The sequence below is a fragment of the Acanthopagrus latus genome, chromosome 4 (genome assembly GCF_904848185.1).
Source record: "Acanthopagrus latus isolate v.2019 chromosome 4, fAcaLat1.1, whole genome shotgun sequence".
Classification (NCBI taxonomy): Eukaryota; Metazoa; Chordata; class Actinopteri; order Spariformes; family Sparidae; genus Acanthopagrus; species Acanthopagrus latus.
This window is the reverse complement of record NC_051042.1, coordinates 10,156,856-10,177,760: the sequence shown is the minus strand read 5'-3', so window position 1 is coordinate 10,177,760 and position 20,905 is coordinate 10,156,856. Positions and strand designations below refer to the sequence as shown.

Sequence of the window (20,905 nt, the reverse complement as noted above, 5' to 3'; positions counted from 1 at the left end):
AAAAGCGTGATAAGTTACACAAGACTTACTTTGGTCAGTAAGATGCATCTTTCATACACATTCGATACAAATTGTCTAGGCATTTCCCCCATATTCTTTTTTTTTTAAAAAAGGGAAACCACATCTTACCCTGTCTGCATCCACAGGCATAGAGTCCCTAAAGACCATGACATTTGTGTCTAAATGCCAGTTATGTCAGACTCAATAGTTTTTGACTGTCAGGGGCAGAATTTCTCACCTAGTCAGAGGTTTATTTGATGCCACGCAAAAAATTGCAGCAGAAAATACAATTTTAACCAACATTTCAGGCCTTACGATGCATTGGGTTCTCAAAAGGCTATCGTACCTGAGGCCTGTGTTCATACAAAAATTGATTTAGGTCTTTCTTAGGGTTGGGCTATGATTGTTATGGTCGAGCATGGACTCCAACAGAGTAGTAGAAGGCTACTTGAAAGTCTTAACTTGAAGTCGGATTGGGCAAGAGTGGACAGGTTTATATTTCATTTCACCCTTAGAGTCCACGTGTGTAATATTTGAGAGTGCTTTCAGGTTACAGTTAAAAGCGTAAAAAAAAACCATCTCTTACATGGCACAAGGGTAATGTGAATGCTGAGTCTGTTATTAATCCATTTATAATCTAGAGCGCAGGTGTGAGTTTCAGTACGCTTGCAGACTGATGTGCTAATGATTGTGTGGTTACGTGTGTCATCTTTGCATTCAAGTGTGTTACCTTGCTGTCCACGATGAGGTTGCGGATGCAGCCGGTGAAGTGTTTGTGCTGAAGCTGAGGGTAGATGTAGGGGATGTCCTCGTTGACACCACCGAGCTGGAGCACGTGGCTCATGTTCAGGTGTCTAAAACACAAATAGGCATGAATGCCGATATAAGCATACAGACGCTACTGACAACCAACCAACAATGGCACGCATCTTACTTGCACTGGGCAGAATCACAAATCCAAAGTGATGATTGTTGGCATCATGGAACTGAATACAATTTTATTAAACCATATTATAGCCATTATTTTCGTCATTTAACACAGAAATTCCAACATGTCAGCAAAAAAAAAAAAAAAAGTTGTTGGTTAACTGGATTGATAAATAGAGTCCAGTTTATATTTTTGGTCACTTGTGCAGTGGAAGAATCTGTAAACATAACACTGATACATTATCACTTTAAGTGTTTGTGGCACAAACATTTATTTGGAGTTGCTTTTATCGTCATCTGATAAACATAAATTAGTGACAATCCTGATAAGAGCACTGAAATGAAACCACAAGATGAAAATTGCAGGATGCAAATCAAAACAATGATGCAAAAGACACTAAGAACCTACATAGTTCTGAGGGCTAGTCACTACAAATGACCCCTTATGTAATACATGTGAAAATATGAATCAGTGTAGCTTTAAACACACTATATGTAATGTCCGCTGCTAGCAGGCTAGCAATTAAAGCAACACAAAAGACTTGTGTCTTATGTGGGGAGGGCCAGGCAGAGATATGGGGGACCTGAACCACTGCTCGGCATGAGAGCCAGCTCTGGAGGAGAGAGTCAGGTGCAGAGCCAAGACGGCAGGAGAGCTCAAAGATTACTTTTAAAACTTTTAGGATAAAAGTGCATTCATCATCACTCCCATTTATCAAGCTGAGTAAAGCAGTGAGCTAGAGGAGAAATGTTCTTTACCTCATGAACATAAAGTTAAAGAGAGTGGAGGGGAAAAGAACAGAGAGAACCTGAGTCTTTGGTGATTGCTGAGCTTAGTGAGAGGTCAACCTGAATTCAAACACATAGACACATGCTCCGCTGATGTGTGCTCTTGCCTGCTAGCTCATGGCTAATGCAAAAAAACAAAACAAACAATTTGCAAGAGTAACATAAAAACAGACAGAAGATGCCATGGTCAACCCCACCCAGTTCATGTTCACTTTGCTGGGTGTGAACACGCCATTAAACAACCACCATTACTGATGAAAAATACACCTGACACAACTCACAAATATCCGTGGATGAAGAAATGCATTAGAGTTTTATTCACGCTCACGTCTGTTCAATGTAACATTTTAATGCAGTAATCCTACATAGTATCACTTAACCACAATACCATTGTACCAAAAATAACTCACAATCAAGTTATTCTCATGTCTTATCAAGCCTCAATAAAGAACATTAAAAGGTGACAGATAAGAGTAAATGAACAGTAAATGTGCCCATAAAGTATGACACATGAGTAAAAGTCTATTCACAACCTATTGGCAAGACTAAAGTATTTCTTCTCATTGTTACCGAGTATATGGCATGAGTTTTTGTCCACAATACATTCATGATTGTCACTCTTCTGCATGATCCTTGCATATACATCTTTTTTCTGTAGTTTCTTGTTAAATTACAATCTAATAAGTATGCAGTTAGTTTTTCAGTTCTTACTAGGTTGATGGGTAATTATTCACCCTTTCACAATCACATAGTGATTAGTAGTTATTTTTACAGTTGAGGCATGATTGAAGCATTTGTATTGTAAGAACAGGGTACTGTAAGAAATACTGTGTGTACTGACGTTCAGACAAGTGTATGTGTGTGTTTGGGTGATTGTGTGTACCTGTCAGTGTTGGGTGTAACTCCCGTCACTTCACAGGAAGAGTGGTCCTGGGTGGTCAACCAGCTGCCCAGTCCCTCCATTTCCATGACTGCTGCCCCTGAACAGCGATCCAGGGTGAATCGCACTTCCTGAGAGATCGCACAAACAAGGACATGCTGTGTACAACCTTATCGCAGAACCAATTGCATTAATAAAGCCCCCTATTTATTTTCATTATAATAAGTGTACCTCCTGTTGCTGGCAAGTGCTCCTTTACCATTATTGGTATAACAAGTGCTGCCTATGATTTGCATTTCTTTCATTAGTGCATATTACCCTGCTGCTGCCTGCTATGGGCCCTGTTAGTTCAGAAAAAAAACAAAAAAACAAGTTGTCATCTTCATCTTAAAATTGCCATGGAATTGTGCAACTGAGGTGATGAAAAAGGTGCACAATGCAGCTCAAACTATCACAATAACATCATCATGTCTCATGGACAGTAAATGGGTATTCTGACAGGACAGATTAAAGCACTGCATCTCCCTTAAAAAAAAACAGAATGGTGCCTAGTAGAGCACATACCTCGAGGCCTAAAAGCTGACTTTGACTCAGTCAAGCAAATCCAGCTTAAAATTGAATAGTACCACTGTAAATCTTAAGCCGCCCATACATGCTTAACGATTATTTAGAGATCACCGCATCTAGGATCCACTTCAAATTGTACTCCCTCATTGATATCAGCCACCTAAATACCCCAGATATCTTTCATGAGGATTCATGCATTATTCTCTGAGTAATGAACGAAAATGTCAAAATAAAAAATCCCAATGTTACGTTATGTTACAAGAAAGTGTGAACAATTTCTTGGAGCCATCTTCTCATCTAGAATAACACCAAAAGTTATGGGGTCTCTTATGGCCTAGACCCATCCTCCAGGTTTCATGGAAAACTGTTCAGTAGTTTTTTGTCTTATCACACTGAGAAACTAACCAACCAACCAACAACAAGCACATCGACACAGGTAAAAGCCTAACTATCTTGGCGGAAAAGATAATTACTTAAAATTGTCACCAAAACTGTCACACTTAGTCTTGTGAATCACAACACCCTGTCTAAGTGCCACTGTTTTAGCATACAGTTCCAGCTGTTACTGTTTCAGAACACAAAGAAGCCTCTTGGAGGGGAGGTGATGTTATCTTCAAAAAACTGAAACATTCCCCATTGCGTACAATATAGCACTATAAGATAGACTTGACCTTACTCGTGGGTAGGCATGTTTTTCACTCTTTATAGGGAAATGACAGATACATGTTCGTCACTTAAAGCTTCTCTGTCTTTAAGTTTCATCTACATGCTAAGTCCTTCAGTCACACTCGAGATTATGCCAGGAGAAAATGTCGTAACATGGCGTTCAATCTTCCTCGGGCATTTTCAACCCGGAACCACCACGTCCTCAAGCAGGCAGGTCAGCAGTGATGGCTTCCAACTTACTGCTGCTTCTCCCAACTTTTGAGCAGCTGCTTTCCTCACCCTTCCTGCTATTCCCAGAGCTGTGAGTGTGTTCTACACGGACTATGCCGGAAACCCTCCACAGCTGATTTCAATAGAAAATAGCGATGCTTACCATCCTTTATCCCTGCACTGTTGGACTAGGTCCTGATATTTGGCGCCTTTCCTTTTACCTCTGCCTTATCACAATCATCCCTGGCTAATGGCAGTCTTGAATCTCACCACTATGTGATCCAACATGCCTCTCTCCACATAACCAACACAGCAGGTCCTCTTGCATTCTCCACCTGTGCAGGTTCATTACAGCTGGTTAGGTCTCATACAATGACTGGAGCAGGAAAGATATGTCCAGTCTCCAGAGTTCTTCCACTGTGACAGGTCCCACTTTGTCTGGACGCCTTGTTGATCCAAGTTATGCAGCCCTTGCACTTCACTGCTCCTCCCTCTTCATGGATCATTCCTCTCCTCTGCCTCAGGTCTGCCTTACTCCACTTCCAGAAATGCGTTGTGCCAAGTCCTTGCCTGCCTGTGCATGGGTTTCTGATGATGTCCTTCAACTTCAGTGTGGTCTCTGTCTATGCCACTGCGGTGTCAACTGCCCACTTAAGCCCACTGTAAACACACCCGTTAATTCAATTGCAGGGTGTCACCATGAGATGGTGGTTCTCTGACAAAAGAAATATACAGTATAGATAAGTTTTAAACCATACCTTTTACCCCATTACATCCCAGTAGCAAATATTACACTTTCATCACACTACATTTATTTTGACTTTACTTATACTAGTGCAGTGCCCGTAAGAAGTTTGTATTCCTATTGCTAAATATGAGCATACATTTTAAAAAATGTACAAAGTTATATGTAACTATTTGCATTTAAATGCAGGCAATGCTCAGGTCTGCCTGAGCTCCTTCCAGCTGAATGAAGAGCTGCACTGCCTGCTCCACATTCAGCAGTCTCCTCATTGTTTTGACTCATTAAACAAAAAAAAGACTCCATTACACACTAAACACACTACATAACACACTAACTATACACTCCAAACACTCCAAATGTGACAAATCTCTCAACTCTCAATATCTAGCTGTCTCTACACCAACCGTCGCTGCCTGTCATTCATCCGCCTCAGTCCCTCCCACAACTTCCGGTTCCTCAACCACCAAACTTGCTGCTTGGACACTTTCGTGACAAAAGCCTGCTTTTTACCATTTCTTCCTGCACCAGACACAAAGCAAACGTGACGCCAGTGTTCGCGAAAAACATTATTTCCCCTAAGTCCGGTTTTGGACCTGCCGGTGCGTCCGTCAACTCGGGAGGTGGGCCGTGTGGGTGGCCTAGCGGCTAGCAGCTAGCTACACATGAACATCTACAGATTCTGATTCCACTTGTGGTTGTCCGCTCGTCTCTGGATCTCCTCAGACCCGAACAGACTCTGTCCGGACTCATTTAGTCTCATTAATCCACAACAGTCGGTTTAGATGCACAGAACAGAACAGAACCAAACCGAACCGCCGTCAAAATGACAGTCCAGCTCGCGCCGCTGTAGGTGTAAATCTGCTTGTTTTTTAAGATATGTCATGGGTTTAAGCTCTGCAGTGATTGGCTCTGGTGCGCACGTGGCTACGGTGTGCAGTGATTGGCTCTGGTGTGCATGTGACTGTGGTGGCTCCAGTGGACAATGCTGCGGAATTTGTAAAGCATTTATGAAAAAAATTATTAACGGTATCATTGTAGTCCAAACAAATCCGACGTCCCACACCCTTGAACTGAGCAGCAGCCATGTTGAAACTCTCATGTCAGTCTGATCCTGATCCGCAGAGATATTTGAGGAACAGACACACACACACATACACACACAGACAGATTCCTTGCTTTTATAGCAATATAGACTTAATATAGACATAATATTTATGTCATTAGTTATAGCTAGGTTATTTGTAGTTTTTTTTTTTTTTTCCTTCGTTTTCCTGGTATGTTATCAGAATAATGGGGACTTCTAGTTAATAAACTTTCTATATTTTGACTACATGAAAGTACTACAACAAAACTATATCATGTAAGGGGGGTAGGCAGTGTAGCAACAGTTTCTTGCTTCATGTGTTTAGGTTTAGACGCTTTGATCGGAGTTTTGAGAGTGCATGAACTTCCTCTTGAGGTCTGTCTGTGCTCTTTGTGTCTGTGGACGCATGCTGACAAATGCAGGACAACATTCTCTCTTGACACAACAGATCTGAAGCCGCCAGATGAATGGGGGGGGGGCTCTGAGACCTGTTGGAATGTCCAGTGAAAAAAGAACGGAGAGATGCACTGTAATGCTTATGATGTGGTCCTGGTGCCATGTATTCCCCAGGTAAGCAACGCAACCGGCCATCCATGTGATGTAAAATAAAACATGATTCATCCAGTCCATATTCTTCCATTGCTCCGTGGTCCAGTTCTGATGCTTATGTGCCCATTGTTGCTGCTTTCGGCAGAGGACAGGGGTCAGTATAGGCACCCTATACGCAACAAACTGTGATGCACTGTGTATTCTGACACCTCTCTTTCAGAACCAGCATCAACTTTTTCAGCAATTAGAGCAACAGCTGCTCGTCTGTGGGTTGGACCACAGGGGCCTGTCTTTGCTGCTCATGTGCATCAGTGAGCCTTGGCTGCCCAAGACCCTGTTGCCGGTTCACCACTGTTCCTTTCTTGGACAACTTTTGATAGACACTGACCACTGACCGGGAACACCCCACAAGAGCTGCAGTTTTGGAGATGCTCTAAACCCAGTCGTCTAGCCATCACACTTTGGGGTCAAACTTGCTCAAATCCTTACACTTGCCCTTTTTTCCTGCTTCTAACAGATCAACTATGAGGATAACATGTTCACATGCTGCCTAATATATCCTGCCCACTACCAGGTGCCATGATGAAGAGAAAATCAGTGTTATTCATTTCACCTGTCAGTGGTCATAATATTATGTCTGATCGGTGTGTATATCACTGCTGATAAAGTCAGCCACTCAGACATGTGCTGCGCATACAAGTTTTTCCTTCCTGTTAAATTGTTTTAAAACTTTCATGCAGCACTGTTAAAAAAAAAAAAAAAAGCTGAGGCATCATTTTGATGACCTCATGATACGGGAGCCTAATAATCAATGAATATGCTCTGAGTCACACTCTCTCACACACACGTCAAATACTGTATGCCTCTGATACGGTAAGAACAGCTGATTTCACACTGAAGTAATGCTTCATGTCCATCATCACTGCTCCAGTTGGTGGATAGATAAACCATCGTGACTGGTTTCCACACACAGGGGGTTACAATTCGGACCCGCGTTCACTGTGTCATTGTGGGCGATCTCACTCTAATTCTATTTCTATTCTTCTATACACTAACGACATTATGCAAGCAACTTCAGCTCTTGACAATTGTACAAACAACACTTTCAGAAGGCTTCACATCTGTTAATGGCAATGCTTCCTAGAGAATTTAAATGACTTAATATTTGTGTTTTTCTAATAGTGCTACAGTTTATTGTTCTATGCTGTCCAAGCGCTATGCAGTAACTGGTTCAGAAGTCTTTGGTAAGTTAATAAATGATTCATGGTTATGGTAAGATTCTTGACAGCTGATTTGTACAGTAAATCCCAGACCACAGATGTGTCCTTGCTGCTGTTGATCTAACCCTATCACACAACGGCAGCTTATCCAACCAGAACACACAACTGGGCTGGGTAAGCTCCTGCCGCCAAATGAATAGATACACCTGTGACTTTGATTAATACCACTGTGATGCTGAATAATACCTGTAATATGTGTTCATGCAGTTCAAAATAAAGGTACATTCATGTACTCGTTTGGCTGCTCTCAATAATGAGCGAATAAGCTCTGTGTTTGTGTTTATGCAGGAGTCAATGTGAAGCTGACCCGGAGGCAGTTTTTTCCTTTCTTTAAAAAAGAAATATAGCAAATATAAAAGATAAACAAAACATGTTTCTGTCAAGATCAATGTGTGCTGCTGAACTGAACAATAATTGCACACATTTCAGTGGCAGACCAGTGGCAAGGCAGGGTTCCTGATGGCAAGGCCTTTGTCTAAACGGTTAGACTGCAATTAAGGTTGCATAAGCAGCGTTGTCGTTATTTTAAATGAGGGGTCTAAATGTTAAATGGGGCAAACGCAAGTTTAATTAATCCGTTTTAGGTTTTAAAGAGGCTGACTATGAAGAGGCTTACAAAATCGGACACAGTCCTTGCTGAAGTGGTCCTCATCCAGTTCGCAATGAGATTCGCAACACACACACACACAAAAAAAAAGGGTTCAGACAGAGGGAGTCCAGCTGCTTTAAGGTGAGACTGTGAGGCTTTCAGGTTGGGTTATATCAAAGACTCTAAAAATAGGATCTCAGACTGTCTTCTTGAAATTCAATTGGGGCAAGAACTATAAGGCAGCGGTTATGTGTGAGCCCTTGGAGGTGAAGAGCTCCAGGCGATCCTCAGTCAAATGATGATTAGCTTAATTTCACTCTAATTAAATTCACTTGAAATGATCCTAGGAAGAGAATGTCAAAGGAGGACTATTGCAATCATTCGTCTCACTCTCGCCGCTATCATCTCCCTTTGCAGAGCGTACAGTGCAGACATTTCTACAATACTAAATCATCAACTAACATCGTCCCCATTTGGGTCCCTAATAGTCATTTAAAATAGACCTGCATGGAGCCAAATGTGTGATACAGCACTTGGAGTATGTGACATGAAAACATTTTGCAACCTAAGCTCTAAGCTGCAATGAACAGAAATGTCACCTGAACATTCACAGTTATGACAGGATCACCAACTGAAAATAACATTTAGTTTCAATATGGACATGCTCCAAAACAACTATTATTACCCCAGCAATACTTTTTGCTGTTTCTCAATTCCAGAATACCCCGATCTACTTTATGTGCTGCTTGTTCACTGACTACTGGTGTTCGGATTAATCCAACAGGTAGATTTTATCTTTCTAATAAATTTGTCTAACTAACAATGATTTGCAGTGGTGCTCTTACAATTGTACTTAAAAATGGCCAGAACTATGGCTCAAGTGCATAAGAGTATAAATGTGGTAAATACACAGACGTATGTCCAATATTACGAAATATGATTTCATGCATGTCAAAAGCAAGATGTAAAGCTGAAGTACTGCAGTAACTTGTTTCCTAATTGATTCTGGTTAACTAAAGCAAACAAATGTTGCTGCTTTATATTTTCTTCCCATTGGAGAAAGCCACATAGAGCAGACTAGCAATGACACTGCTACAGTTACAGAGATATCATATCAGTTTCTCCAAAAGCAGTATAAGAAAATCTGCATGGCCAAAGATGAGTTCACTTTTCTGGTGGCTTAGATTCTCAAACCACATTCTGATGCGATTCAGTTTTCACTATGCATCTTTAGGCATCAAGAAGCATTCAAATTGTGTGTTATACACAATTTCCCATGACAAATGTATAGCCAATCAATGTCAGCGTCAGATTCATTTATAATTACCTGCAGGCCAAGTGAGTTTGAACTGATTTAAACTCACCCGGCAAAGCTGTGGGTGGATGTTCATTAAGTGTATAGCTGTTCCCATATCAAGCCAACATAGGCGCAGCGCAGCCATATGTGTGTTAGTTGTTTACCGGCCATTGTGCCTCATTCATAAACGTGTTAATCACTACTCTCTCCTACTTTGTAGATGATGTGTCTGTGAAAATGCCTATGTGTAACCTTAAAGATCATACATTTTGGGCATTTACATAACCATATTTATTCTTAATGAGAGCTCATAGACGGATTAAAATGGTTTCTAGCACCTGTCAAATACATAATTCACAGAAATATTAACCTTTATTTTTAAAAGCAACTCCAGCAAACAAAATCTGTTAGTAGGTCAGGTCAGTAGAAATGTTCAGTTACCTGCCACAGTAGGAGGCAGGGAAAAACTAAATTTCAGGCCCTGCTTATAGATGTTCTTGTAAAACCTTTCCTTGCATAACCAATGGGCATGTCTTATTCAACTTGAGAGCAAAAAGTATAAATAAAGCTATTAGTATAAATTGCTAGCCAACTTACATTGATTTACAAATCTAAGAATTTAATGCAGAGTAACATTTCTTAACTTTAGTGATGAAACATTTCTAGTATAGCAAAGTATGAAAGTGCTTGAAGCCTAGTTGCCAAATAAATGGTGGCTGGTGTTAAATAGGTAAAAAAAAAAAAAAAAAAGTCCCACCTTGCTGTTGCTGCGGACATCCAGCCGATGCCATCGCCTGTCTGCCACGTTTACGTTGCCTGGCAACTGTAGCACCACTGTGCCAGAGCCGTGGTTGATTTTCAACGTGGGGGTCCCATCTATTAGCTCTAGATGAAGAAAAAGAAAGAGGGAGACAGGGAGGACTGGTGAGGGGTGAGATTACTTAGAAGTCATCAGGGCTGAAGAAAGATTGAGTTTAGAGAACTGCAATCAATAGATTTGGTTTGAAGCTGTTGACAACCAACCTGTGCTGGTAACTCAAAATGTAACTAGTGTATACGGTGTCTTATCTTATAGTGCTTACTGACAATGAGGTATGTAACTTTCCAAATTGCTGATATTGTCTCTGCATATTAGCTTTAATGAGGATTATTGCGCAGAGCCTGTGGTGATATTGTTTTTTTTTTTTTTTTCTTCACATCTCACGGCAGTTGACAAACATCAGACAAAAGTTATTACTTTCTATTTTCTGACCTACTCAAATGGGAAATTAAAAGTTAATGAAGTGGCTAAGACTGCTTGTGTGCACGACACCATATGTAAGGAATTATGGGAACACATGTCCACCGACCAGCGTCGGCAATCCATCATCACAGCTGCTGAACTTCAAACATCCATGCAGACACATAACACTGAACACTAAGCATCTTGGTGTTCCTGCTTATAAACTGTGGAGGCTGCAGGGACTTCTTCATGCCACAGCAGCTTGTATTTACAGACGCAGATATTCTAAATGTCAATTTCTGGACTCTATTTTGGACACTGACTGAGCTATTTTAGTCCTCTTAGGGTTTCCACAGAGTACATCATTAAATATTCTCCTGGCCTGTTGTGTAAAGTCAAAAGGATAAAACTGTCACTTTATACAGATTGACCATGTAATATGTTATGTAGATAAAAGCTGCAATGACCAATGCAATCCATCCAAAGACTGAAGTCTTTCCAAACGGATCGTTGAATCAAAAACTGTTCCGTTTTGTTTTTATTGGTCCAGTCTTTATTTTTTTTGTGGCAGTGGCAACACAAACTAAACTTATGGTGAAGTCTGAGCCACAACTGACAAGAAATGTGGAAAAGAAAACAACTGTGACTGCAGTAGCATAAACAAAAAATGTTGTAATTATGCTGATTTGAAATTATGGCTTATGTCAAGACTGCAGAGTGTCTCTGTTGGCTGTACTCAATTAAAAAATAATAATCGGCCGTTACAGTTCATGCCCATTAGCTTGTTGTTCCTGATTTTCCCTGCTGCTAGGTTAAACCTCACTCCCACTGACTGAACAAGGGGGTCACTTTCCAATGAAAAAGTCCAAGTCCAATGTTCTTGTGTGTCATTTTCAGGACTCTCATCTGTAACTTTCCTGGCTAACTCATATTCAAGCAAACCGAAACAGTGACGGTACATGTGCTGCAATTATAATCAACAGAGATAAAACTTCGGTGTGAATCTCGCCAACTTCCACGGTATGACACATGTCTTCATGCTCAAGTCAGTAGAAGCTGGAATTCAAAAGAGGCCCGACAAGAATCAAAATCTCTCCTTAGTGCTGTTCCACCCCCCCCGTGTGTCTGACTTCAGCTGAGCTTTCGTCATCCGTCTCACTGCATCTCTCGCGATGTCATTCTGTCTGTCAGCACTCTTTCATCTCCCGTCTCTCTCTTTTACCTCGTGCCGTGCTTCACTCTTTCATTAACTTTTCACCGTAACTGACGTTTTTGCAATGTGCTGCTTTCAAATAATTCACAAATGCTTTCTACTGACATTTTGCTTTTTACTGTGCCTTTGAGAAGCCACTTTTTTTTTGTTTTTCCTACAAGGCTTACTTATGACATGTACTGAGATGTGTTGATTCTTGTTGTTTGTGTGCAACAACTTTATCACCACCTTCTCATATGACTTCATATCATGAATCTTGCCACATTTTCACCTTGAGCCAGATGCAATTAGGTGTTGTTGAGCACTGCTCCTCTCAAATTGCCTTGTCAAGGCTAAGATGCACCTTTGTGATGAGTAACCCGTACTTCATTATGCTGCCATTAATATGGGTAAAGCAAAAAAAAAAGAAAATCAAAACCCTGACACCGCTGTTTTTCAAATAACAGTGAGTGCAAAGTTTGTTGTTAGCCTCTCTTTTACTCTCAGCTTCCCTTCAATTACCTGCAAGTTGATTTAAGGCACTCCAGCTGAAAGATGAGTTTCTGCTGCACTTCAGGAATGAGCCAATTAATTTTAATACATTGGTTGAGGCCAGACAATTGAAGAAAAGAACAGAGTAAATTCAATATATCAATTTAATCCAAAGTCTCCCTCCTTTGTTTAACTTGGACACTTTGTCACTCCCCCCCACATCTCTGTAACCTCATTCATTCCCTTCTCTCATTTACTGGGCCGCGTGGGATCCCTCACTTATTTTTTTCTTTTTTTTTTTTCTTTTTCGTCTCATATATCTCAGTCTTTCAGTTTCCATTCTTCAAGCTGCCCCCCTCTCTACCGTCAAGGGGCATTTTCCTTCTTTCATGAACCCCAGTGTATGCTAACACTATCATCACAACTCTCCCTTTACACCCACACTGGGGCAGCCAGATAAGTCTGAGCTGGCAGTACACTCAGGGCCACAAAAGATCTGACAATGTGCATTTCTGCACATGCACACTCACACAGACAAGCCAGCCAAAAACAGTTAAAAGCTGTATTGACCAACCAATCATCTGGCACAGCTGTAGAGACTTCTTGTCAAGATTGACGTGACATTTTCCCAAGAGACGAACGCAGACTTCTGAGGTCTCAAAGGAGGAACGCAGGGGTGAAGTGAAGCAGCAAGAAGAAAGCGATCGCGAGAGAAAGAGTGAGAGTGAGAGGGAAAAAAAAAAAGAAGAAGCAATGGGAGCAACAAAGGGGCTGTGAGAGCCAAAGTAAGGCAGGAAGAAATAAGAGGGAGCTGTAGAGGGGAGCAAGAAATGAAAAAAAAAAAAGTGAGAGTGGAGGAGGACAAAACAAGTGTGGCGATTTAGAGAGGAAAGATTAGGATTAGTGATCGAACGGTGAAGCTGGGAAGAAAGCCAACTACAGGATGACAGATGACAGGTGGGAAGACAGACAGTGAGGGAAATAAATGAGAAATTAACAATGTAGACAAAACAAAGGGGGAAAAAATGAAGATGATGAGTAGAGAAGAAAATGATGATGGATCAAAGAGAGAACAAATAGAAAGCAGATGGAGGCAGCAAAGAAAGAGAGAATCTGAGCTGATAGACGCTGCAGTCCTCTAACTTCATCAAAGGAGTGAGAGTCAAGTTTTGCTTTGTTGATTGATTTAATGACTTTTATATTATTTTTGTTAATGAGCTGAACAGGTTTGAAGCAATTCAAGCCGTGTGACTTAAATGTTCTTTGTCTCCAACAAAGAATGTTATGAACCTGAATTATTCATCAACGCTGTCTTCCAAAATCTGTAATGAAACTGGCACAGATTTTTACCAAACGGTGTCGTATCGCAATCAAGTCAAGTTTGTTGCCAAGTAGGTTTTCAACAAAGGGGTTTTTTTTTTGCCTTTATGTGTCGGTGCATAAACATTGCAAGTAGAAAAATACAAAAAAAGACAGAGAGCAAGCAATGCAGATGAGGGAGAATACATAGAAAATTGACTGTGATTAAATATATAAATTAAAAAAAAAAAAAATATATATATATAAAAAAAACAAAACAAAAAACAACAATATCAGCTTTTCTGCGCAGGAATATGAATGAAACAATTGAAATGTTCACAGTATGCACTATTCAAATATTTTGAAGTAATCAAAAAAAAGATGGAATTGAAAAGAGATGTGTGTTAATGTAATGCTCTGAATCAGATGGCAAATTCTGTTATCTCATTATATAGAAACTATGAAAGTGGGACTGGAAGCAGGACAGATAATGTCCGTCAGTTACAATGAAATACATATCTGTAATCCATAATGATTGTTAACCTATTCAACTGGGACACAAGAAGGGGACCCCATAATCATAATAGACTAAAAGGAACCTGAAATTGTTGCTGTGCAGTCGTTTTCGTGGATGCTAAAACTACGTAAGCTAGTGGTCCGCAAACTTTAGCTCTCGTGGGGGGGGGTCATACTCGGTGTCAAGGTGTGTTAGACCATGGATTAAACTTACACCGGAATTTCCCTTTAATGTGAAACCCAATGTTGGATGATGTCTCATCAGACAGCCAGTGTTAACAAAGGTCTGATCTATAGTTTTTTCTAGTAGTACATTCTCAACACTTTTTCTGGGAGCAGTTGTAAACATTGCATGGAGGAAGTTATGTTTGATTTGAACTAGATGTATAAGAAAACTTGAGAAGAGAGGAGCTCAGAAAACAAGGAGCAAAAAATTTGAAAAAAAAAAAACAAAAACAAGAAATCACTTCAGAGGAGCCCTGTAAAAAACTTTTGGTTAGAAGAAGAACGTGTTGTACACAGTTTGGAAAAAAAAGAAAAAAAAAAAAAAAGGGAACTGGATAGAAATTGGCCTGCACTTATATACCACTTTTCGGGTCTACCAACCAGTCAGAGCACTTTAACATATACACACATTCATACACTGATGGCAAAGACTGCCTTACAAGGCGCCGGCCATACAGTGCTTTCTATTCAAAGCATCCCATAATATTTATTTTCTCAGACATTCACACCCACAGCAAAGCAATTTGTGATTCAGCATGTTTCAACATCAAGAAACACTTTAGTACCAAGAATGCTCCGCTTGAAATGGAGGCGCAAACTACTGACCATCTGATTAGTGGATGACCCGCTCTGCCTCCTGACAAGCTGGCAACGCTGGATGCGTGAACGGCGCCTTTGTGAGGCGTTACGTATTGCTTTTCATTTCGGCACCCGTGTTAACGTGTTTTAACGGCTACATTGGCTGCGTGAGTCACGTGTCTCACGCGCGTGTCAAACAAAGCTGCAGCACCGCTTCATCTAGAGATTCGGAGTCGCATCTATTTTTACCTCGAAACACGCATGGTTCAAGCAAAAGTAGACCTGAAAACAGTATTTTTTTTTTTTTTCTCATTTTGAGATCACACCAGTGTTATACTAGAGTTTAAATGTCGGTTTCTGTAAAATATCTGACAGACATGAAGAAAATACACACAACATTTGAAGGGCAATTCCTTTTTTTTTTTCCTTTCCCTCCTTCCCGCCGTCTCTTTTCAAAACATGACAGAAAATCATGTCAGCATATTTATTAATAATTATCAAGGGCAAACTCCATGTAAACAGAAAGGGCAGGCAGGTGCTGCACTGCAGCAGCAACGCTGGCTTAGTGAACACAAACATGTGAGGACCCACAACCATCCCATATCAGTATCCAGTGCACACCCTGAATTAAGGTACTGGAATTTGCATCTGGAGAGAAAAGTCAGACTGGTGATCTCGCAGCCACATCTCATTTCTTTTGCTTGATTCCATAGATGCATATGAACAGAACGTTGTTGCCTGCTGGATAAGGTAGAAATAAAATACAAATGTCTTATGCACTAACAAACACTTTGGTATTAAAAATCATACAGCCTTATATTTTGTCATCTAGGTCATGGTATTTCTAAGTGCTGTATCGTAGACAACAGTTGGAAACTGAAACACGTCCAGTTGCCTATGAGACGGCACTTAAAAAAAATACAGCCTTATAGTTAGATTAAAACAAAATTCAAAGCATACAAATAATTGTTCTGATGGCCAGCATCACATGTTTTGCTAGCCATAAGGACCGTCGACTTTCTCTTTTACAGCTTTAGAGAAGTAAGTTAAATTAAGCTGAGCTGAGGGGAAGAGCTATGGAGAGCGAAACAAACAGAAGTGAACAAAGAAAAGAATGTGAGAGTTTCGCCAGAAAGGCTGGCTGGAAGTACAGTGGGCTGGCAGGCCAAATGGGAGCATCTTCATAGGGGTCGGCACGCCTTTTAAACGCTCTGGGTGTACCAGGGTTAGGACAAGACTTTGCTCTTAAAGGGCTCATCTACACAACCAGGCTTCTTTTCTGCTACTCATACGTAATTCATTACCTCCTACTCTGAGACAGACAAGAGACAGACAGAGAGAGAGAGAGAGAGAGAGAGAGAGAGAGAGAGAGAGAGAGAGAGAGAGAGAGAGAGAGAGAGAGAGAGAGTACATGAAAGTAAATGTGTGTGCTTTGTGTGCAAGGAGAGCTTGAACTCCCACAGAGTTGGGGGCTCTTAAATATGAAAAATGTCCTCCTCTTCTGACGGCCTGAGGATACACAGGAGTCAAACCGAGAGCATATGGACTGCATAAACAGCATTACAAATCACACTGCTACACACACACACACACACACACACACACACACCCACTCATCACCCACCCACGCACACACGCGCAGGCAGTCACATACGTATACGCTAATGCCCGCAGAAGTCAGCCCGTGTACGAATCAGCAGGCGATGCAGCGAGTGCAGAGCGGAGAGAGCTTCTTCTATAAACGATCTGTCAGCTAGCTAGCCGGCCCCGCAGCCGACCCATATTGGATCTCTGCAACCAGCAGCAGTTCCTATTCGAAAGCTGTAGCAGTGCTAAGCTGGGGGGTAATGCTACAAACAGCTCTGTGGAAACAGATCCTAATGTCAGAGTGAATCTGTATGTATGCCGCTGCTTGCTTGCTTTATCCTTTTTGTTCGCCTTATGGACTTTTGTCACCATTAAATCCGCTTTTCTGATAGTAGCACCATATGTCCAACCATATAAAGTGTAAGTATATGTTCTTCTTGGTTCAAGGGAGGAGTTAAAAACTAAATACACACTCCCGCCAATCCTTATCTCACCCCTGCTGGCAAACTTTTTTTTTTTTTTTCCATTCGACAAAGGCGCTGTAATTACACAAATTAAATTTGTCTTGTTAATCTGTGTATTGATTGAACAAGCACTGGCCTCTGGTTTTTGCGTGTGTGTGAGTTTGTGTGAGAGGGCAGCCCTGTGTTTGCTGTAGCATCTCTGAGCAAGAACACTTCCGGCCACATTTGACATTTATTGTTGATCTCGCTGGACACAAATCATTACCGTGATGATTAAACTCCTTAATATAGATGGAGTCGAAGTGTTGCATTTCCTGATCAAGTCATGGTGTTGTGATGCCAACAACAATATATGTGTTATGTCAGGAGTATTGATAAAGCTGTCTATATCTGATGACCAGCAAAAGTGCAAGACCTGGAGGAATGATGTAGTGTCCCTTTTGTACATATACATATAAACCCTGATATAATCAGAATTAATATTGGTGAACATTGATTTTTTATAACAAATAGTCAATACAAAAAAAAAGGGGATGATTGAAGAATGTTCAGTCATTTATTGTTGCATGGGAAGATCAATACCTCTGTCACGTCTACGTTGTAAATATGAACGCCCTGCAAGCCATCAACTAGCTTAAATTAACATCAAGACTGGGAGCAGTTGGAAGCAGCTAGCCTGGCTATGTCTAAATGAAAACTAAATACACCTACCAACACCTATAAGACTCATCATTTAAAATGACGAAAAGCTGTCACATTGTAGTTTAAGGGGGACTGGAGGTAATACACGTTTTAACATGTATTTTCATGGTTTTCTGTTTTTTCTAAGCAGAGCTGATATATGTCGCCACAAGTTTAACCAACTGTTTGAGTGTATTCTATTATACTGACATCCCCTTGAGGTATATCCAAGATGTCAGAAACAATGTCCCACTTTTAATTACCACTTGAAAACATTTGTCTTATCTACATGCACTCAACAACTTAAATGAAATACAACTTATTCTTATATTCACCTGACCGTGATGGTAGTGTATATATACCTACTGCAAGCATTTAAAGCCCAGATAATGGTGACAGGAGGGTTGTGACGATGTCAAAGTAAACTCAAGTGAGACAGGTGTTGAGGCAGCTGGGACTGAGCAATACTTGTCAAAAATGTTATGTGAAAATGGAAGCAAGGGAGCTTGTTCACTGGAAACGATTGGGGCTTAAATATACACGTAGGAAGTGGTGAATGTTAAGCTTTCTTTAACCTAATCGTATTTGACACAAGCTGGACACAATGCAAATGTCAACAACTGTTCGTGTATTTGTTGTCGCTGGTGTCAGCCTTGTGGTGTGGCACAAAAGCAGCTTTAAACAAACAACTGGAAATTCATTAAAAATATAAAGTGTGTGCCAGCATTGTTATTAGCTGTAAATGCTTATTAGTTATTCTAAAGTGCAAGTTGATGATAATGGTTTCCAGCCAAACTAATGATTATGCTCAATAAAATTAGAATGCAAATACAGTATGCTGCAAAGGTTGGGCTGTGTATTTGCATTTTGTTATTCTGTTGTCACAGCAGATTCCATATATAAAAATAACTCATTAACCCCAAACCAACAGTTCTGGAAAATGTCCTGATATTTATCATAAGTGTTTGATGACAAAAGCAGCTCAGTTAGGCTGGTACATTTGTGGTGTTTGTGTCATAGGCTTCACTCCATGATCACTTACTTTAAAAGCTTACTCTAAACTCATGAATAAAATACCTAAACAGTATTGTTCCATAAAATGTAAATATTGTTCTTTGAAATGCTGTTCTTTTATGGAGGGAATTTGGATGCGCTCCATGCATGACAATGTGTTACAAGAGCTTAGCTTGGAACAAACTGAGCCTGAACTCTCTGCAAAGATGCCTGTCCTAAACTCAGAATGCCTTTATGGAAATGCAAGGCTTCACAAATTAATGAGCATGCACTTTTTGGTGAAAGTAAATGGGTACAAAGAAACAATCAATGTTCTGATCTTACCTAGCAAACATGAGGTCAACCTAGGTATGGGTATTAGTATGCCCTATCTGCGCGCACGCATGCACGCACGCACGCACACACACACACACACACACACACACACACACACACACACACACACACACAGTACACCAGTTGTGTTATAACCATGTAATCTCTTCTCTCCCAGCGGCCAGAGATTGGGTGCAGTATGTGTTTGTGTGTGTGTGTGTGTGTGAGAGACTGCCTTACACCTTCTCTGGCCTACACAGCAGGGCTGGCTTGGTACAGCTGCCCTGCGGCAGGATAAAAGGGTGGATGAGTGGGCAGCTTTGGAAAGGCAAACCAGCATCTCAATAAGAAGCCGAAGGTCTGTGTGCAGAAATGTGTGTGTGAAGCAGTGGGGAATATGATCAGGCTCAATGGGCAGAATCACTTAACAAGCCTTAATAACAAGGTGAACAACGTACCGAACCGAAAATCGAGGAGGTATATTAGTGGCTTCTCCTATGCCATTTGACATTCGTAAATGAAAAAGCAGGTCAGGCTACAGATCAGTCTCCTTGACAGCCACCTGACATTTCTTTATGTCTGCTTTTCATGCCCCAATGTTCCTTCAAATCCATATTTCGTCTCTTAAATATCACCTCTCATTCCCTTCAACTCCCTGTGTAACCTGAAATGATTATTGTGTACCCTTTTCAAACTACGCTTTAGCGTGCCAGAGGAACAGTACGTTTCCCCCTACATTATCATTTCCAGCGCAGCTCTTGTACTAATTATGCACTCCAGCTGGAGTGAGACCTTCAGGACTCCGTTCACTGTGTGTTTGATTTAGGAGTGAATCACTCCATTTTGTCTGATTCCCATCGTGTTCGCACATCAATCCAATATGGCTCTTGAGCAGTGCGTGTTTGAAGCTGTGTTCATAGGCTGACGTTAAAAAGCATTTCCCTTGTGACTCGATAAGCCTATTTAATCAAATAGTTGTTGTTTTTGTTCTTTTAGAGAAGACGAGCTCAGATTCTGGGGAAGGAAACCAACTCTAAGTCACCCTGAGTCAACCCTAAAAATAAACAGTGGTACCACATGAACATTGTGCTTTATCCTCGCCACTCTTCCTCTTTGTTCCTTATGTTATTTGTTCACTGTTAAATGGTTGATTGTGTCTTGCTTTGTCTGAAAATCAAACAGAACTCCAAGCTTCATTAGCGCGTTTTGTTTTAGTTTGAACTTTTGGCCTGTATACGCTCTGCAATTAAATGTGATCTAATCAGCTCGGTGGTACGCGAGGACAGTGAGAGTGATTTTTACGGCGTTTTCTTTTATTTTGATGTACCCCAACTGAACTCGCATTGTACAGTGTATTCAGTACTTCACTCCCTTCTGTTCCTCTCATATCTAATAAGCGTAAAAAAAAAAGTGAGATGTATTGTTAGATAAGTCGGATATATGATTTGTAGTATCGGTGGGCAACTGCAATATATAGTGCCAATATTATCCTTTTTATTAAAAATCTGATATTGGTCATTCAGTGTTGCTCATATCAGATATGATGGAGGTTCGTCCCGGACTGTGGCGGGGTAATGCAATTTTTAATATTTGTATATCAGATGGGTTCGTGCATTAGGTGTCCAACCTAAGACATAATCTACTGTGCATTGTGGATGGACTGGTCCAGAATAACCATGGTGCAATTTGCCTAAAAAAAGTTTTAATTGTAAAAATTATCATCAGTTGCTCTGGAA

General features: G+C 40.7%; 1 protein-coding gene across 2 annotated transcripts in view; it reads right to left on the bottom strand.

Moving 5' to 3' along the window:
• The window catches only part of si:ch211-186j3.6 (neural-cadherin), a 268,142-nt gene that overhangs the window by 47,338 nt on the left and 199,899 nt on the right, over positions 1 to 20,905 (bottom strand). For both annotated transcript variants that reach the window (XM_037096548.1, XM_037096549.1), the window contains 3 exons: positions 10,341 to 10,468; positions 2,600 to 2,727; positions 731 to 854 (listed from right to left, as the gene is read on the bottom strand). In XM_037096548.1, the coding sequence (XP_036952443.1) occupies positions 731 to 854; positions 2,600 to 2,727; positions 10,341 to 10,468 (380 nt within the window). The remainder of the gene's footprint in view (positions 1 to 730; positions 855 to 2,599; positions 2,728 to 10,340; positions 10,469 to 20,905) is intronic.